The sequence below is a fragment of the Prionailurus viverrinus genome, unplaced genomic scaffold (assembly GCF_022837055.1).
Source record: "Prionailurus viverrinus isolate Anna unplaced genomic scaffold, UM_Priviv_1.0 scaffold_49, whole genome shotgun sequence".
Lineage (NCBI taxonomy): Eukaryota > Metazoa > Chordata > Mammalia > Carnivora > Felidae > Prionailurus > Prionailurus viverrinus.
In genome coordinates, this window is record NW_025927612.1 from 1,828,712 (window position 1) to 1,842,732 (window position 14,021).

Consider the following 14,021-nt stretch of genomic DNA (forward strand, 5'->3'; position numbering starts at 1 on the left):
CCCATATTTTCAACAGGGAGAATGAAGCCTTTTACTTTATTCTTTTTTAATAAGCTCTATGGCCAATGTGGGGCTCTAACTCATGACCCCGAGATCAAAAGTCACATGTTCTATGGACTGAGCCAGCCAGGTGCCCCTAAGCCTCTTATTTTTAATGTGTACATGTTCTTAAAGCAGCTCTCTCTAAAATATGCTGAATCCTGAAAACTTGCTAAGGTCCCTGATTAGTCTGACAGCTCTTTTGTAGACGCCACTAGATTTTCTATATACGTAATCATGTCTGAGAATGAGGGCGGTTTTTCTTCTTTCTTGCCAATCTGGATGGCTGTTATTGCTTGATTTGTCTTCTCATCACGGGTTGGATCCTCCTGCTTCTCTGCATGCCTGGTAATGTTGGGCTGGATGCCAGACAGTGTGATTTTTCCTTGGGTTCTGGATGTCTTTGTATTCCTGTTTTAAAGGTTAGAATTTTCTCTTTTTATTTTGGAGACAGAGAGAGCGGGGGAGAGGGGCAGAGGGTGAGAGAGAGAATCTTGAGCAGGCTCCACGCTCAGCACAGAACCCGACCCCGGGCTCGAACCCACGACCCTGGAGCCATGACCTGAGCCAAAATCGAGAGTCAGACGCTCAACCAACTGAGCCACCCAGGTGTCCTTGGATGTCTTTGTATTCCTAAACATAGTCATGAGCTTTGCTCAGGGATGCTGTTAAGTGAGTGGGAAAAGATTGATCCTTTTGAGTCTTGGCTTTGAAGATTTGCTGCGTGGGACCAGAACAGCTCAGTGGAGGATTCGTTTTTCCCGCTACACTACTGAGGCAAGACCCTTCTGAGTGCCCTGCCCAAGGCCTCCAGAATTACGAGGTCTGTCCTCCCTGCCAGTGGGGATAGCCACCAGTCTCTGTCCTGCTTGAGGGGTCGGCACAATTACCTTTCCTCCTTTAAGATGGTTCTTTCTCTGGCTTCACATGGTTTGCTCACACACTTGCGCTGATCAGTGGTGTGCTGCACACTCCAGCAGGACCCTCTGTGTATACGTGGGCATATCACCAATGAGCACTTCCCTTCCCACTTAGAGCTGCGTTTTGTCTCTTAGAACCAAAGTACTCCAACTCATACAGATGAGAACGGTCAGTGGGTTTCAAGCAACAGACTCAGGAAATGCCGGGTGATTTGGGTGATCCGCAATGACTTACTGGGTGAAGCTGGGGGAGGCCAAGAGACTCCCATTCACATCGCAGGACAAGGAAGCAGAGAACCCAACTGTCACCAGTGCGCAAGCTGGACCATGTGTTCTCCGAAGGCAAACTCTAGGTAGAGTTTGGGTACACGCTGCCGGGAAACCATTTTTAAAGGTGACCACGTGGTACACGGTCACGTCTGATGGTCTCGGGTAACCCAGAGCCTGGGAACCACTACTCCAATCTTGACATGATTGCGTCCAGACCCAGAAGGAACCTTCCGGCCTCTCTCTGACCTTGCTGGTGGGGTCCCTTAGCGCAGGCAGCCAAAGCGTGGAGACGTCAAGAAAACCCACCTCAGAAAAGGTCCTGAGAGTTGTTGTTACATTGCCATTGCAATGGTAGCTGGGTCTCCAACCTCCCCGCGTCTCTGTCCTTAATGCAAGAGCACCAAAGAGTGGCTTCCTCGCAGTTGTCGCGAGGATATCTGACATTGTTGGGAAGACTTGGAGAACCGCAAATCCCTCTGAAATGTCACCCGGCTGACTGACACTTCTGTGAGCTTGCCTCCTGGCATTCCAGAAGAAACCAATTTCCTCTGCTTGGGAGAGTTTCTCTATGTCTCCTCTGTCCTTTTTCCTCTCTTCCTCCCTCCCTTCTCTTCTACTCACTCTCCCCCTCCTCCTCCTCCTCCTTCTCCTCTCCCCTCCTCTCTCTTTCCTCCCTTCACTCCCAATGTTCCAGACCATGTCCTTCAGATCATTGCCCTAGACAGGCCATCCTGTACCACCCAACCTAAATTAGCTGGAACAGCAAAAGTGCAAGATTAAACTGAAGGGGGGTTTAGAATTTGCTGAAGATGACATTTCACCTCAAGGGAGAAATACAGATTATTCGCTAAGTGGTTTGGGACACCTTGACTAAAACTTTTTGGAAAGAAAACAAACTTACATACCAATGTTCTTTCTCACGAAAATTACCTCCCAGGATGTTAAAGTTTTAAAGTACTAGAAGATGTTCTCAGTGAATATTTTTGTAATTTTATACTGAGGAGGGCCTTTCATAGGAAATGCAAACCGCAAATTATACTGAAACAATGGATCACATAAACAAAAAAATGTTAAGCCACTCTATACCAAAAGACCAGGAGCAAAGATAAAATGAAGAAATGGCAAGGATAGGTATTTTCCAATTATAACAAAACTTTGATATTCTAAACAAGTTTTAAAAAAAAAACAAGTATTTATTAACAACAGTGGACCAATGCATACTTAAGTCTTCTTTACAGGTTTCTGTAGCTTCTCTTAGGCTATTTCACTCAGTACTATTATTGCTATGGTTAAACATAACAAGAGTGCAAGAGTGGACATCATTTTTTGCGTGTTAAATTTGAGTTATCTTACTCAAATGTGAATAGAGATGTCTACTTGGCAGCTGGATACAGGAGTCTGCAGTGTGGGCAATGTCTGCGATGAAGATACAAATCTGGGACCCAGGACACGGCCCAGAGAGCCCCGAGCCTGCACGAGCTCGCCACGGGCAGCCGAGAGCCGGTATAGGGGGACAAGTGGCCCACGCACCGAGCCCTGGGGTCCTGGGACACTGTGAGGTGGCAGAGCAGAGAGGGAGCCGGCAGCAGAGACTGAGGAGGGGAGGGAGGGACCCTAAGACTGCAGGGTGGCCTCCTGGAACAGGAGTCAGACGTGCGCGCCCGCACACACACCTACCCACCCACCCCCACACACACCCACCCCCCCCCCACACACACACACCCACACACACTGGGGGCAGGAAGGAGGTGGTCAGGAGGGAAGAGAGAGTGATCCTCTCCCCGGGGTGCTGCTGATGGTCAAGGGCGATGAGGCCCTAGAATGCTCACTGTGTTTGACAGCCAGATCCTGGAGACCTGCAAAGACAGGGTCGGGTGTGGGGTGAGGGTCAGGAGGGGTCGAGGAAGTCAGGTGCAGGGTGGGAGTTGGGAGGGGACAGGGAGATGGGATGTGAGGTGTGGTTCCGGAGGGGACGGGGAGACCAGGTGCGAGGTGGAGTCAGGAGGCGATGAGGAGATGGGGTACGGGGTGCAGGGTGGGGGTCAGGAGGAGATGGGAAGATTTGGCAAGGGGTGTGGGCTGGAGGTCTGGAGGGGATAAGGAACTCGGGTGCGGGGTGGGGTGTGTGTCAGGAGGACACAGAAATGTCAGCTGCGGGGTGGGAGTCAGGAGGGGACCAGGAAGTTGGGTGGGGGGTGGGGGTCAGGAGGAGTCAGGGAGATCGGGTGCTCGGTAGGGTTGGGGGTCAGGAGTGGATGAGGAGGTCAGGGGAGGAGTAGGGGTCAGGACAGGACAGGGAGGTCGGGGATGGGAGGTTGGGTGCAGAGTGGGGGTCAGGTGGGAACTGGAGGTTGGGTGCAGATTCCGGTGCCTTTCTTTGGGCCCTGCGTGGGGGCGGTGGTGACAGGACCAAGGGTCCTGACCCTGGCAGCAGCAATATCCCCGCCCTCCTACCCTCGTGCCCCCGGGTCGTGCCAGCCCCTGCCCCCTCTTCCTGTTTATACCCCCAACCACCTACTTATTTAATTTATCTGCACCTCACCGTGTCCGTCTGTCACCACGTGCCCCTTCTCTGGGATGTGGACAACCTCACGCCCCTTCTGTCCTTGGGTCGTCCTGGCTCCCTGGTGGCACGGTCAGCCTCGGCCTCGCCTCTGGCACCTGCCCCTGGCCGTGGCGGGCCCCGCCGGGTCCGAGCAGAGGCCCCCGACACCAGCAGCACTTGATGGCGAGGAGGGGGGCGCCCAGGGTGATGCGGCGAAGCCATCCCCAGACTGTGGCTGCGCCCAGGGGTCTCCCCGCGGCTGGGTCCCGGCATCCCCTCCGGACTTCTCGGGGGTCGGACCGTACCTTTCTCGGGCGCCCTGTCCCCAGCACCTGGGGAGCTATGAGCGGGTTCGTGCCAGGGCCCCACGTGGGCCTGGGGGCTCTGGAAAGTCTCCTTCTCCAGGCCCGAGCGCCCAGCTTCCTCGGCGTGGTGCCCGCTGAGCCCGGACCCCTCACCCCCGCTGCCCTGTCCTGCGCCCGCCCCGAGTGGCCGAGGCGGCAGTGCCTTACCCCTCTGTTCCCTCTTCCCCCTCCGAGGAATCTGGCCCTGGCGCGTGGTCCCGGAAACCCAGCTGTCCCCTCTGTTTTGGCATGAGCTTCTTTGTCGTTGTTCCTGGAGCCTTGTTTCTGAATTAAACGTCGGGAAAACGGTGGCAGTGTGTGGCAGGTGGGTGGTCGGCGAGCAGGGAAGCAGGTGGGGAGGCTGTTGGACTCTGGAGGAGCTGGGCTCCCTTTATGGGAGGAAGGGTGACCCGTTGCAGGGGTCCCGCGCATCTGACGAGGTCCAGGGCCACGTCCGATCCGTGCCAGCAAACCCCGGTGGCTCTCCCGTCAAGATCCAGTCGGAACCCGTTCCCTTCTCCCCACCTCCACTGGCCGCAGCCTGGGGGTCTCTCGCCTGCGTGCCAGTCTCCCCACTTCTGTCCTGCCTGCCCTCGTCCCCTTCCCAGCGCAGCAGGCACTGGGAACCTGATAAGACGTAAGCTGCATCCCGTCCCGCTCCGTTCAAGACTCCCTAGGGTCATCGACAGCACCCAAGCTCCTTCGTGTCCCACGACGCTTTACTGCCGCAGGTGCACCTCCATGCTGACGGGCGCACCTGCTTCTTACCCCCCCCCGACACCTGTGAAAGTAATGCAGGTGGGGAGAGCGTGGGACGCAACCTTAAGGAGAGCGGCCAGGAATGCTATTTGAGTGGGCCAGATGGAACCCCGGGGGACGAGAGGTCCAGGCAGGGAAGAGGCAGTGCAAGGGTCCTGAGGCAGGCGTGGGCCTGGTGTGTTTCAGAGAAGGGAGGAGGCCAGTGTGGCTGGATCCGAGTGAGCAAGGTGGAGAGGGGAGGGAAGGAGGCCGTGGAAGATGCGGGCCGGATCACATCTGACGCGGCGGGCCGCGGGGCAGGGCTCTGGCTCGTCTCTGGGAGGGGAGCCCGGGGACGCGTTGGAATCGATTTGTTTTGTGACCTGGCTGACGTGTTAAGGCCGCCCGGCACCTTCAGCAGTCCGTCTGTGGGGCCAGGGCGGTGGCCTAACTCTGGGCTTTGCTGGGAGAGGGAGGGAGGCTCACACTAAGTTCCGGTCTCTTGACGATCTGGCCCCACAATTCCGGGCCAGTCTTGGGAGCCCTATCCGGAAAGGGTGGGTCCCAGTGCCCCTTCTCTTTGTCCCTTTCCTCCAGCTGCCCCTTGCAGTCCCTCCCCTCCCTCTCTGGACTCTTACCCACAGAAGACTCTACCACCATACGGCTTGAAGGCCTACCAGCTAGGAGCCAATGCCTTTGTAAACTTAAAGAGCCCAGTTTCTCTGTTAAAAGAAGGGAGAGCCACGTTCTCAGGTGAAGTGACAAGAAAACCTACGGTTCCGCAAGTCAATAAAGGACAAGACTTTTCTATTGCAAGTGAAGAAAGACAAAAAGAAAAGCAATAAAAAGGATTCACGACGGGGGTGCCTGGGTGGCTCAGTCGGTTGAGGGTCTGACTTCGGCTCAGGTCACGATCTCACAGTTCGTGGGTTTGAGCCCTGCGTCGAGCTCTGTGCCGACAGCTCAGAGCCTGCAGTCTGCCTCAGATTCTGTGTCTCCCTCTCTGTCTCTCTGCCGCTTCCCCGCTCACGCTGTCTCTGTCTTGCTCTCAAACACTAAATAAAACCATTCGAACAAAAGAGAAAGAGAAGGAAAGAAAGAAAGAAAGAAAAGAAAAAAAAGGATTCATGTTGGCTTAACCAAAGGGAGAGTTTCTGGGTGTGTGTAACTGAACGATCGTGGCGGGGGCAGGGGGCGGGTAGTTCTGTCTTCAGGCATGGCTGGATCCAGGATTTGGTTCTCTGCCATGTGCCTTCCTGCTCTTGCTTCCCATCTGTCCAGTGTCGGCCTGTTCCCTCCCCCCGCCCCCGTAGCCCCGGCAAGGCCGGAAAGGAAGGAACCAAAACCGTGTTTGCTTACAGAGATCATGACCATGCATGTAGAAACTCCGAGGGAACCCTCGTGAGGCTAGCACTCCTGTTTAGCGAGGTTCCAAGACACAAGCTACCCAGAGGGAGCTAACCACCCCCCACCTCGCCCCCAAACCCGTAGCCACTTGTGGCACCACTCCCTTGCTCATCAGAAACAAGGCCAGTAAGCCCCAAAATTCCTATTCTAGTGTTTCCGTGCTTATTTCCCTGGTACAAAAGGAGTCTTCTACTTCGGTAGGAAGCCACCCTACTGGTTGGTGATGCGGGGAGACCAGACTTCTTGCGGCGGGGCGCCTTTTCTGGAGAGCACTTGTGTGCCGAGAAGCTATAGAACGCGGGAATTCTACCTCTCGGAAACGATCTGAAGGAAGTAACTGTTCGCGCAAAGACTTCTGTTCAAGAATCCCATTGACTCACACGACCCATAATAGGGGCAAAGCTGAGAACGACCCGACTGCTCACCATTATGTAATAATACGTTTGTGTGTCTCCTGGATAACAGTTTTTGAAGAGTTTTTAGGGAGTGGGAAAGCTAGTACGTTCAACGGGGAAAAACAAAAACAAAACAAAACAAAACAAAACAAAACAAAACAAAAAGGATCCGGAGAAAAGTTAACGCTAAACTGGAAAATGCATACGTTATACGTTGTTATCCATTTAACGGGTAAATACAACTAGGAACGTATTCCAAAACGTCAGCGGTATTTACCGCTGAATATAGGACCTGATTTTCCTCTCCCTGAGTCGTCTTCGATAAGCTTGGGCTGCTGGACTACGATTCCCAGAACCTCCCTTCCAACACCAGAACAAAGGTAAGAAAATGTGGAGGCGCAGGAACTGAGAAGAAACTCGGACACAAAAGAGTAGCTCAGTTTCATGTTGTGCAGTAACAAACACGTAAGCGCCCGTCCCTCCGGGCGCAGGGAAGGAACTGAAGTGGGCCAAGAGCCACCGAGGCCCGGACCTGCAGAACGTTAGACCCCCGATAATAAAGTGGCGAGGACGCCAAGTGTCAACGCCCCGTGCCTTGCCCAGTGAGGGCTACCAGGTTAGGCCTCGGCCCCCTTTCCCGGGCCTAGGCGTGGCGGAGGCCGGGACCCCAAGGCGCGAATGTTTCGTATCACCAGGGGAAGCCGGTCCAGGAAGGAGTTGACGGACACTCGGAAGCAGATGGGGTCTTCAGTAGTCCATCTCCTAGAAGTGAGGGAAGAGGGAAATCCGGTTAAAGGGGAGACCTGCTGTGGAGGTGCAGGGCACCAGCCCCTTCCCCCACACAACCCCCCACCCCCCGCCTTCCACCTAACGCGTGCGTCGGGGCCTCCACGACGGCACTGGAAGGCAGAGATGCGACCACGGCACCCGCCGCCACCGCCCACCCGTCCCGCGCCTACTCTTGTTGGAGGACTCACACGGCCAGGGCGCTGCCCCTCACGCAAAGCTCCTTCTGAGCCAACCCTCGGTGGCGTTGGACGTGTGTAGTCAGGGCCCTGCGGGCCATCTCTGCCTCCAGGGGCGACCGGAAAGACACAGTGAGCCTGCTGGGAGGCACCCGGTTAAGGCACAACGGGCTCCTGGAGTTCCCATGGCCTGAAGCCTCCTGACCACTCAGAGGCCCGCTTCTACCCCCGGGACACTCGCGCTCCCTCCCGCCACCTCTGCCCACCCTGAGCCGCTTCCCCCACCCTGGGGGCCCGCGGGCACCGGCCGTCCCTGTCCCGCCAGGCTGCCCACCCCCGCCCCCGTCCGTCCCGTCCCCGGGCTGCCGCCCTGCTCCCCAGCCACCCCGCCACGGCCCCTGCCCAGACAGGCTCCACGGAAAGGATACAACTCCAGCAGTCCTGAGGAGGTCCCCGCCGCCACCGGCGCTGCGTCTCCACCGGGGGCCAGGGCCCTCGGGGCCCGTTCGGCCAGGGGAGGGGCGCAGGCCCCCTCGACCACTGCTCCCTTGCTGCCAGGGCCACCCTCGCCATCGTGGCGGCTGCAGTTGCCCTGGCAACCGGGACCTCGGGGGCTAAGCTGGGGGTCGTGGCCGTCCGTGCCTCCGTCGGAGGCCTGTGGGCCTGCCCCCGCGTCCTCCGCGCCACCCTCGGGAGCCCTCGTGACCGCCGCGCCGTCCGCGCCGTCATCGTCAGGGGCCTGCGTGACCGCCACTTCCTCCGCGCCGTCGTCCGGGGCCGGAGAGGCCGCTTCGTCGTCCGGGGCCCTCATGGCCGCCGCACCGGCCTCCTCAGAGCCCACCGCTACGCTGCGCCCACTGTCGGCGGACCGCTGAGACCCCTGGCAGGCCTCGCGAAGCCCGGCTCCTCGGCGCGCAAGGCTGTCGGGGATGGCCAGGGCGCCTGCGCAGACAGACGCCTCGGAGCTGGTTCCCACCGAGCCGGCCTCGCTGTGTTGGCCCAGAGCCTGGATCCGGTCGACGCTGACCCCGAGGAGATGGAGGCTGGTTCCGGAAGCTGCGCCCCTCGACGCGTGACGTCACTGTCGGGCTCCTTCGTCCCCGAGAGCATTCTGGTGAGGCCACTGGCACGTGACTGTTTCCGGCCTGGCCCGCCCCCCCCCCCAAGCGTGTGTCTGCGCAGGCGCCAGCCCGGCGCACTTGTGAGCAGCCCCCTGACCGCCGCCCGCCCGGGTCCCGGGCATCGAGGCGTGGGCCGCGCTCAGGCGCTTCTGGGCAGCACCGTGCCTGTCCCTGTCTGTGGGCTCCCCGTACGACTCGGGTCTGCGTGTGCCGGGACCCGTCCCCGGGGGCCGGGGGGGCCGACGCGGGATGCCGAGCAGGGGCCACTCCCAGGCCCTGCCTGTCCTCAGGGAGCACGCCCCGCGCGGCCCCTAGGGGAGCTGGAAGGGACGGGCCTGGCTCCCTCACCATTTCTCGGTCCCGGGCGCCGTCAGTCCCCTAGTGCCTGCCAGCCTGGGGGAGGGTACACCGCCGAGGGCGCGACCGGCCTCTGGCCGGGGGCTCCCGGGCTCCCGCCTCCCACACCGCAATGGCTGCGGGCTTGGGCCGGGGGCCTGGGGGCCCAGGGGGGCCCAGCTGGACCCGAGGGCAGCGGCATGGGGGAGCACCGCCCCGGCGACAGCTCCCCGCTCGCTGTGCCCTCAGCTGCGGCAGCCCTGACGGGCTGACCCCCCCCAGGAACAAAGTCTTGCGGCTCTCGGGGAGGGGGGGGAGTGCTGGACGTGCCAGGGGCCCTCAACTGGGAGGTGACCCTGTGTCTGCTGGCCTGCTGGTTGCTGGCCTACTTCTGTGTCTGCAAGGGGGTCAAGTCAACAGGAAAGCTACAGCTGGAGGCGGGCGGGTCGGGGTGGGTGATGATGGCAGGGGTGGGGGCAGCATGGCCGGTGGGGGGCAGGGGCACCCCGCCATGCGAGGTGACCGGGCCAGGGCCTGAGGCGGGGGCAGGTCCTTGAACCCAGCCCGGTGGATTTCCCACGCGTGCCTGGGTAGTCCTCCGCAACCTCCAAACTCCAGCCCAGCCGCCTTCCGTCCTGAGGGGACAGGCCCAGGCGACCGCCAGCTGAACTTGCCCGTGTCGGGCATCCCCGCCCCAGTTTCCCTCTCTTCCTCACTCACTACTTCCTCACTCTCTGCTTTGCGGCCAGCCTGGGGGGACCCGGCCCGTGGCCCTCCCTTGCCTACCTGTCCTGCTCTGCTGAGGGTGGGACGGACGCAGAGGTCTTCGCGGTCACCTCGCTGTCGCCTCTGTCTCTGGCCGGCCCAGTCCACTCCGTCCTGCCCAGGACCCTGCCTCTGTGCAGAGAACCACAGGAGGCATGGGACCTGCCTCCAGGCTGATGTCCTGCTCCCCACCCGGGGAAAGTCCTGCCTCCGCCCTCCCTCTCTACAGCTGACCTGTCCTTGCGGGGGGCGGCCGATGGCCAGCTGAGCACCCCGCTTCCTTCGGGAGGAGCCCAGGCTCTGAGGAGTAGAAGGGGGGGCTGCAGGCTGGCCTCCCGCTTGACCTCGGAGCGGACCGTACCACAGTGGGGGGAGTGTAGCCCGCCTGTCCCCCTGCTGAGGCTGGGGGCCCCTAAGTGGGGAGGCGGGGCCGCAGGGCCCCTTCTGAGCAGGTCCCCCCCTCCGTCCCGCCCCAGATCGTGTACTTCACAGCTACCTTCCCCTGCGTGGTCCTCGTCGTGCTGTTGGTGCGGGGAGTGCTGCTGCCCGGCGCCCTGCATGGCATCATCTGCTCTCTCAAGCCTGACTTGTGGAAGCACTCACTGGGTCGTGAGTGCCGGCACCACGTGGGGCGTAGAGATCACGCACGCAAGGATGTCAAAGAATTGAAAACACTAAAGGTCAGGTAAAGTCATTGTGAACCTTTTGGGGGAGAAATACACAAAAAAGAAGTGGGGACCACCCTCAATCGCACCACACAGAGATACGAGGTGTTTACACTTCAGGCTACCGTGGCAGGATTTCCGTGCACATATACAGTAGCTTCCTAAGTTGGGATTTTAGTGATTTCCCTTTTGCACTGTGGTTTTTTCCTATGCGACCGCATCCCTGTTCTCCGTGGCCACTAACTACTTTAGCTCCAGTCGGCATCCCTTCCCTCCTTGCCTCCTACTGGCAGGCTTGCCCCCCGACGGGAGCCCCTTCGTGACCTTCCCAGACCGCCGATCGGATCCGCACCTGTGCTCAGTCGCCCCCTCCAAAGGCCGCTTTGGTGTGTCCACCTGTACCGGGGAAGGGGACGGGGTGCGGGGCCGTGTCCGTCTGGGCTGTGGCCCATCTCCCTCCACGAACCGCTGCGAGGTCGTGGAGCCCCACGTGCTGGGGACACTGAGCCCAAGGAAGAGGCAGGGCCCTCTGGACAACAGGCCGTGGAGTCTGGCGGCCTCCCACGAGGTCTGGGGAGGGGCTAGGGGTGTGGGGAGGGGGTGGAGCTGAGGTAGGACTGGTTTGCGTGGGTGCAGTGGGGTCACACGTCACAGCACGTGGCGACGATTGGGGAGGGAGCAGCCGCTGGAGAGGCAGCAGCTGCTGGAGAGGCGGCCGAGGGCGGGGTTTATAGTCGTGCACGTGTTGAAAGATCCTTGTTTCCCGGCTGCAGGTTCCTCCTGCCCGTGCCCGGAGATGAGAGCTGCCTGCCCCGTAGACAGTGACAAAGAACAGGGCAGACAGAGACAGTCCGAGGCTCAGGCTGAGGCGCTCTTTGGTGACACTGCTCATTGAAATGCTTCCACCAGCCACAGGCCGCTCTAGACACTGGCCACCTTCTTGCTGTGACACCTGCCTCCAGGACAAGGCAGCTGTGCCTTTACTTTCCTCACTTGTCCTGAGGACCTATTTGGAGACGCTCAGGTACAGATTCGTAACTATAGAGTCACGGCGTTCTCCACAGCTCAGTCTCTCTCTGCTGACAGTGCTAATTCTCCCTCAGGCAAGGCTCTGTTCCTCCTCTCTCCGTTTTAGAGACTCACCTCCTGCGCCGGGGCGTCGCCCATTCCCCTCCTCAGCCACTCGGGTGCCTTGTCCGTGGCCCCACTGTTGTGCTAAATAAGAGAGTCTTGGAGGGGAAGGCAAAGGGTAATGTACCTCATGTCCCCTCCCCACCTCAGGGAGACCTCTTCCCCTTTTTGTTTTCCTCAAGGACCCTTGTCAGGACTTCAGGGAAGCAAGCAGCAGCGTAATAAACTGGAAAAACACTTTGGGGAAGGATGATACAAGTGAGAGCCAACCACAAGGAGCTCTGAGAATTGTGGGTTCGGAACCTCAGGGAATGAGGCCTCTGATGACACGGGAGTATAGAATGGGCAGTGGGGCCGACCTAGCCAGCTGTGCCAGCGCTCTTCTGCACAGATCTGAATCAAGGCCGATAAGCCACAAAGTCCTACTCTGCAGGTATTATACATGACTACGTACATGCTAGTATAAAACTAAAAGTTCTAACATGTTGACAGTAGTTAATGTCCTGAATAACAGGACATAATTTTTGTCTCCCATCGCCTAACTTGTCTTCTTCAATTGCCTTCTAGTACTTGAGTATCTGAATGTCAGAATCTCTCCCCCTACCTGAGAACAAAGGCGAGAATAGGAGAAGGCGTAGATGCTAAAAAGAAACCCAGACATAGAATAGTAGCAGTTACCATTTGATCACCAAAAAAAAAAAAAAAAAAAAAAAAAAAAAAATGTGGATCTGAAGCACCCAAGGGCCAGTATAGGCAAAAGATGCGGCCTCAATAAGAAAACGGCAGCTGCTGCAGGAATCACTGTCATGTGGGGGGGACACAGAGTTGGGTCCAGCCACCTTTTCACTGCTGCGGCTTTGTGAAAAAGGGGGGCATGATGATCTGCATGGTCCGTATCACTAGGGAAAGCTGGCCAAGACAGGAGGTGATGGACATTTGGAGCTGGCCAGGGTCATCGGCAGTCAAGCGGCTACAAGGTAGGAAAAAATAAGTCAAGTTAGAGGGCCGGTGGGGCACATTCCCCGCTCCGCCCCTTCACACAGCAACGATCCTAGAGCACCACACTCCTTCCTTCGACTCACTCCTTTCCTGTTTCCCTTGTCTGCGTTACAGCTCCTCCGGAATTGACCTTGTCCCTGGTCACCTGCCACCACCCTCTCCCTGGACCGTTCTAGAACTAACACAGTCAGGATGCTGCCGTTCACATGGAGCTCCTCCCGAACTGGCTCCTGGAGCTCCTCGTTTGGAGTCAGGAACCTGTGGGCAATCTCCGCATCCATGGCCGAGGGGAAAGGTATAGTGAGGGTGCTGGTGGAGACTGGGTTAAGGCACCATCCACAGTACTAATTTTGCCTGTGCCTCAGGCCTCCTCTTCAGTGAGGCCTGCCTTCCCCACCCCAGGCTGACCCTCAGGCTGTCCACAACCTCCCACCCTATACAGCCAGGCCACCCCGGATAGCATTGTCCCTACCGCTTCAGTCCCATCAGGCGGTCCACCCCACTCCCCATCCTCTGTCAGCACGGGCCAAACCCTAGCTGATACCCTCCAGGTGCCCGGAGCTCCCTCCTGCTCCCCTTTCAACTCCACTTCCCCAAGTCTCCCCCCACACCCCACCCCGCCGCGCGCCAAACCACCTCCAGCCCATCCCCCTGCCGTCCAGCCCGCTGGGACTCCTTGAATAGGATACAACTGAAGCAGTCGGTTACCAGGACCTCTGGCGCCAGGCGCGGCATCTCCACCAGGACCTGGTGTGTAGGGTGCCCGCTCCATTTGGAGAGCGCCACCAGAGGCGGCACCTACCTCTCCCACAATGCTGGTTCTTTCCGGATCGCTCAGGCCTCCGGGGTTGCTGGGATGGCCAGGGTCACAGGCACCACCCGAACCACCAGGGACTCTGGGGCCACTGACACCACGAGGTCCACCTGGCACACACTGGCCACCACCTGCTGCGCCCACCACCACGCCCACGGCACCCGTGCCTTCGTCTGCTGCCCTCACGGGGCCTCCACCAGCCACCTGAGACCCAACTTTGAATCCGCCCACCCTCTCAAGGCATCACTGAAGGACAAAGCGCTCTCTCACAATGCTTCACCCCTTTACTCCACAATGCAATTCCGGATGCCCAGAGCAACTGTCCACACGGACCACTGGTAATGCCTCCTGACCTGTGATTGGTTCCCACCAAGCAGTCCCTTCTGTAGCCAATCAGTTCTCACCTATGAAGCTCCACCCCTTAGAGTGCCACGACACCCTAGGGCGTCTGCCCAAACGGGCACCCGCGTGGATGCGTCTGCCTGAACCAGCCGTGCCACGAGCCTTCGACGGCCCGCCAGCTGCGATATCCAGGAAGCCTCTGCCTGACACTACTCCCCACACGGT

The 14,021-nt window shown here is 58.9% G+C and overlaps 2 protein-coding genes across 3 annotated transcripts; one reads left to right on the forward strand and one right to left on the reverse strand.

Moving 5' to 3' along the window:
- The first annotated feature begins 1,185 nt into the window (after nucleotides 1-1,185).
- LOC125159407 (uncharacterized) lies at nucleotides 1,186-12,824 on the forward strand. Its single transcript, XM_047847743.1, has 6 exons — nucleotides 1,186-1,274; nucleotides 8,182-8,737; nucleotides 10,322-10,525; nucleotides 11,824-12,074; nucleotides 12,545-12,618; nucleotides 12,755-12,824. The coding sequence occupies exons 1-6, from the start codon at nucleotides 1,186-1,188 to the stop codon at nucleotides 12,814-12,816; spliced, it is 1,236 nt and encodes a 411-aa protein (XP_047703699.1). The 3' UTR covers nucleotides 12,817-12,824.
- Nucleotides 7,100-8,686, reverse strand: LOC125159328 (EKC/KEOPS complex subunit LAGE3-like). Of its 2 annotated transcripts, none has more exons than XM_047847545.1 (3): nucleotides 8,052-8,686; nucleotides 7,636-7,761; nucleotides 7,100-7,420 (listed from the first exon to the last, which is right to left on the reverse strand). In XM_047847545.1, exons 1-3 carry the CDS (start codon nucleotides 8,432-8,434, stop codon nucleotides 7,276-7,278), a joined length of 654 nt encoding a protein of 217 aa, XP_047703501.1. In that variant the 5' UTR covers nucleotides 8,435-8,686; the 3' UTR covers nucleotides 7,100-7,275. The 2 variants fall into 2 exon arrangements, with proteins under 2 accessions (XP_047703501.1, XP_047703500.1); XM_047847544.1 differs by having other exon boundaries at nucleotides 7,636-7,764; nucleotides 8,052-8,683.
- Nucleotides 12,825-14,021: the final 1,197 nt, after the last annotated feature.

What these genes read in the sequence shown, in the direction of transcription:
- LOC125159407 (XM_047847743.1), top strand. Translation starts at nt 1,186, where the DNA reads ATGACTTACTGGGTGAAGCTGGGGGAGGCCAAGAGACTCCCATTCACA. An exon ending in CACAAAGTCCTACTCTGCAG is followed by an intron (nt 12,075 to 12,544) that starts GTATTATACATG and finishes CCGTATCACTAG; the next exon opens with GGAAAGCTGGCCAAGACAGG. An exon ending in GGCAGTCAAGCGGCTACAAG is followed by an intron (nt 12,619 to 12,754) that starts GTAGGAAAAAAT and finishes TCTGCGTTACAG; the next exon opens with CTCCTCCGGAATTGACCTTG.
- LOC125159328 (XM_047847544.1), bottom strand. Translation starts at nt 8,434, where the DNA reads ATGAGGGCCCCGGACGACGAAGCGGCCTCTCCGGCCCCGGACGACGGC. An exon ending in TCCTCAGGACTGCTGGAGTT is followed by an intron (nt 7,765 to 8,051) that starts GTATCCTTTCCG and finishes GGTGCCTCCCAG; the next exon opens with CAGGCTCACTGTGTCTTTCC. An exon ending in AGGGGCAGCGCCCTGGCCGT is followed by an intron (nt 7,421 to 7,635) that starts GTGAGTCCTCCA and finishes CCTCACTTCTAG; the next exon opens with GAGATGGACTACTGAAGACC.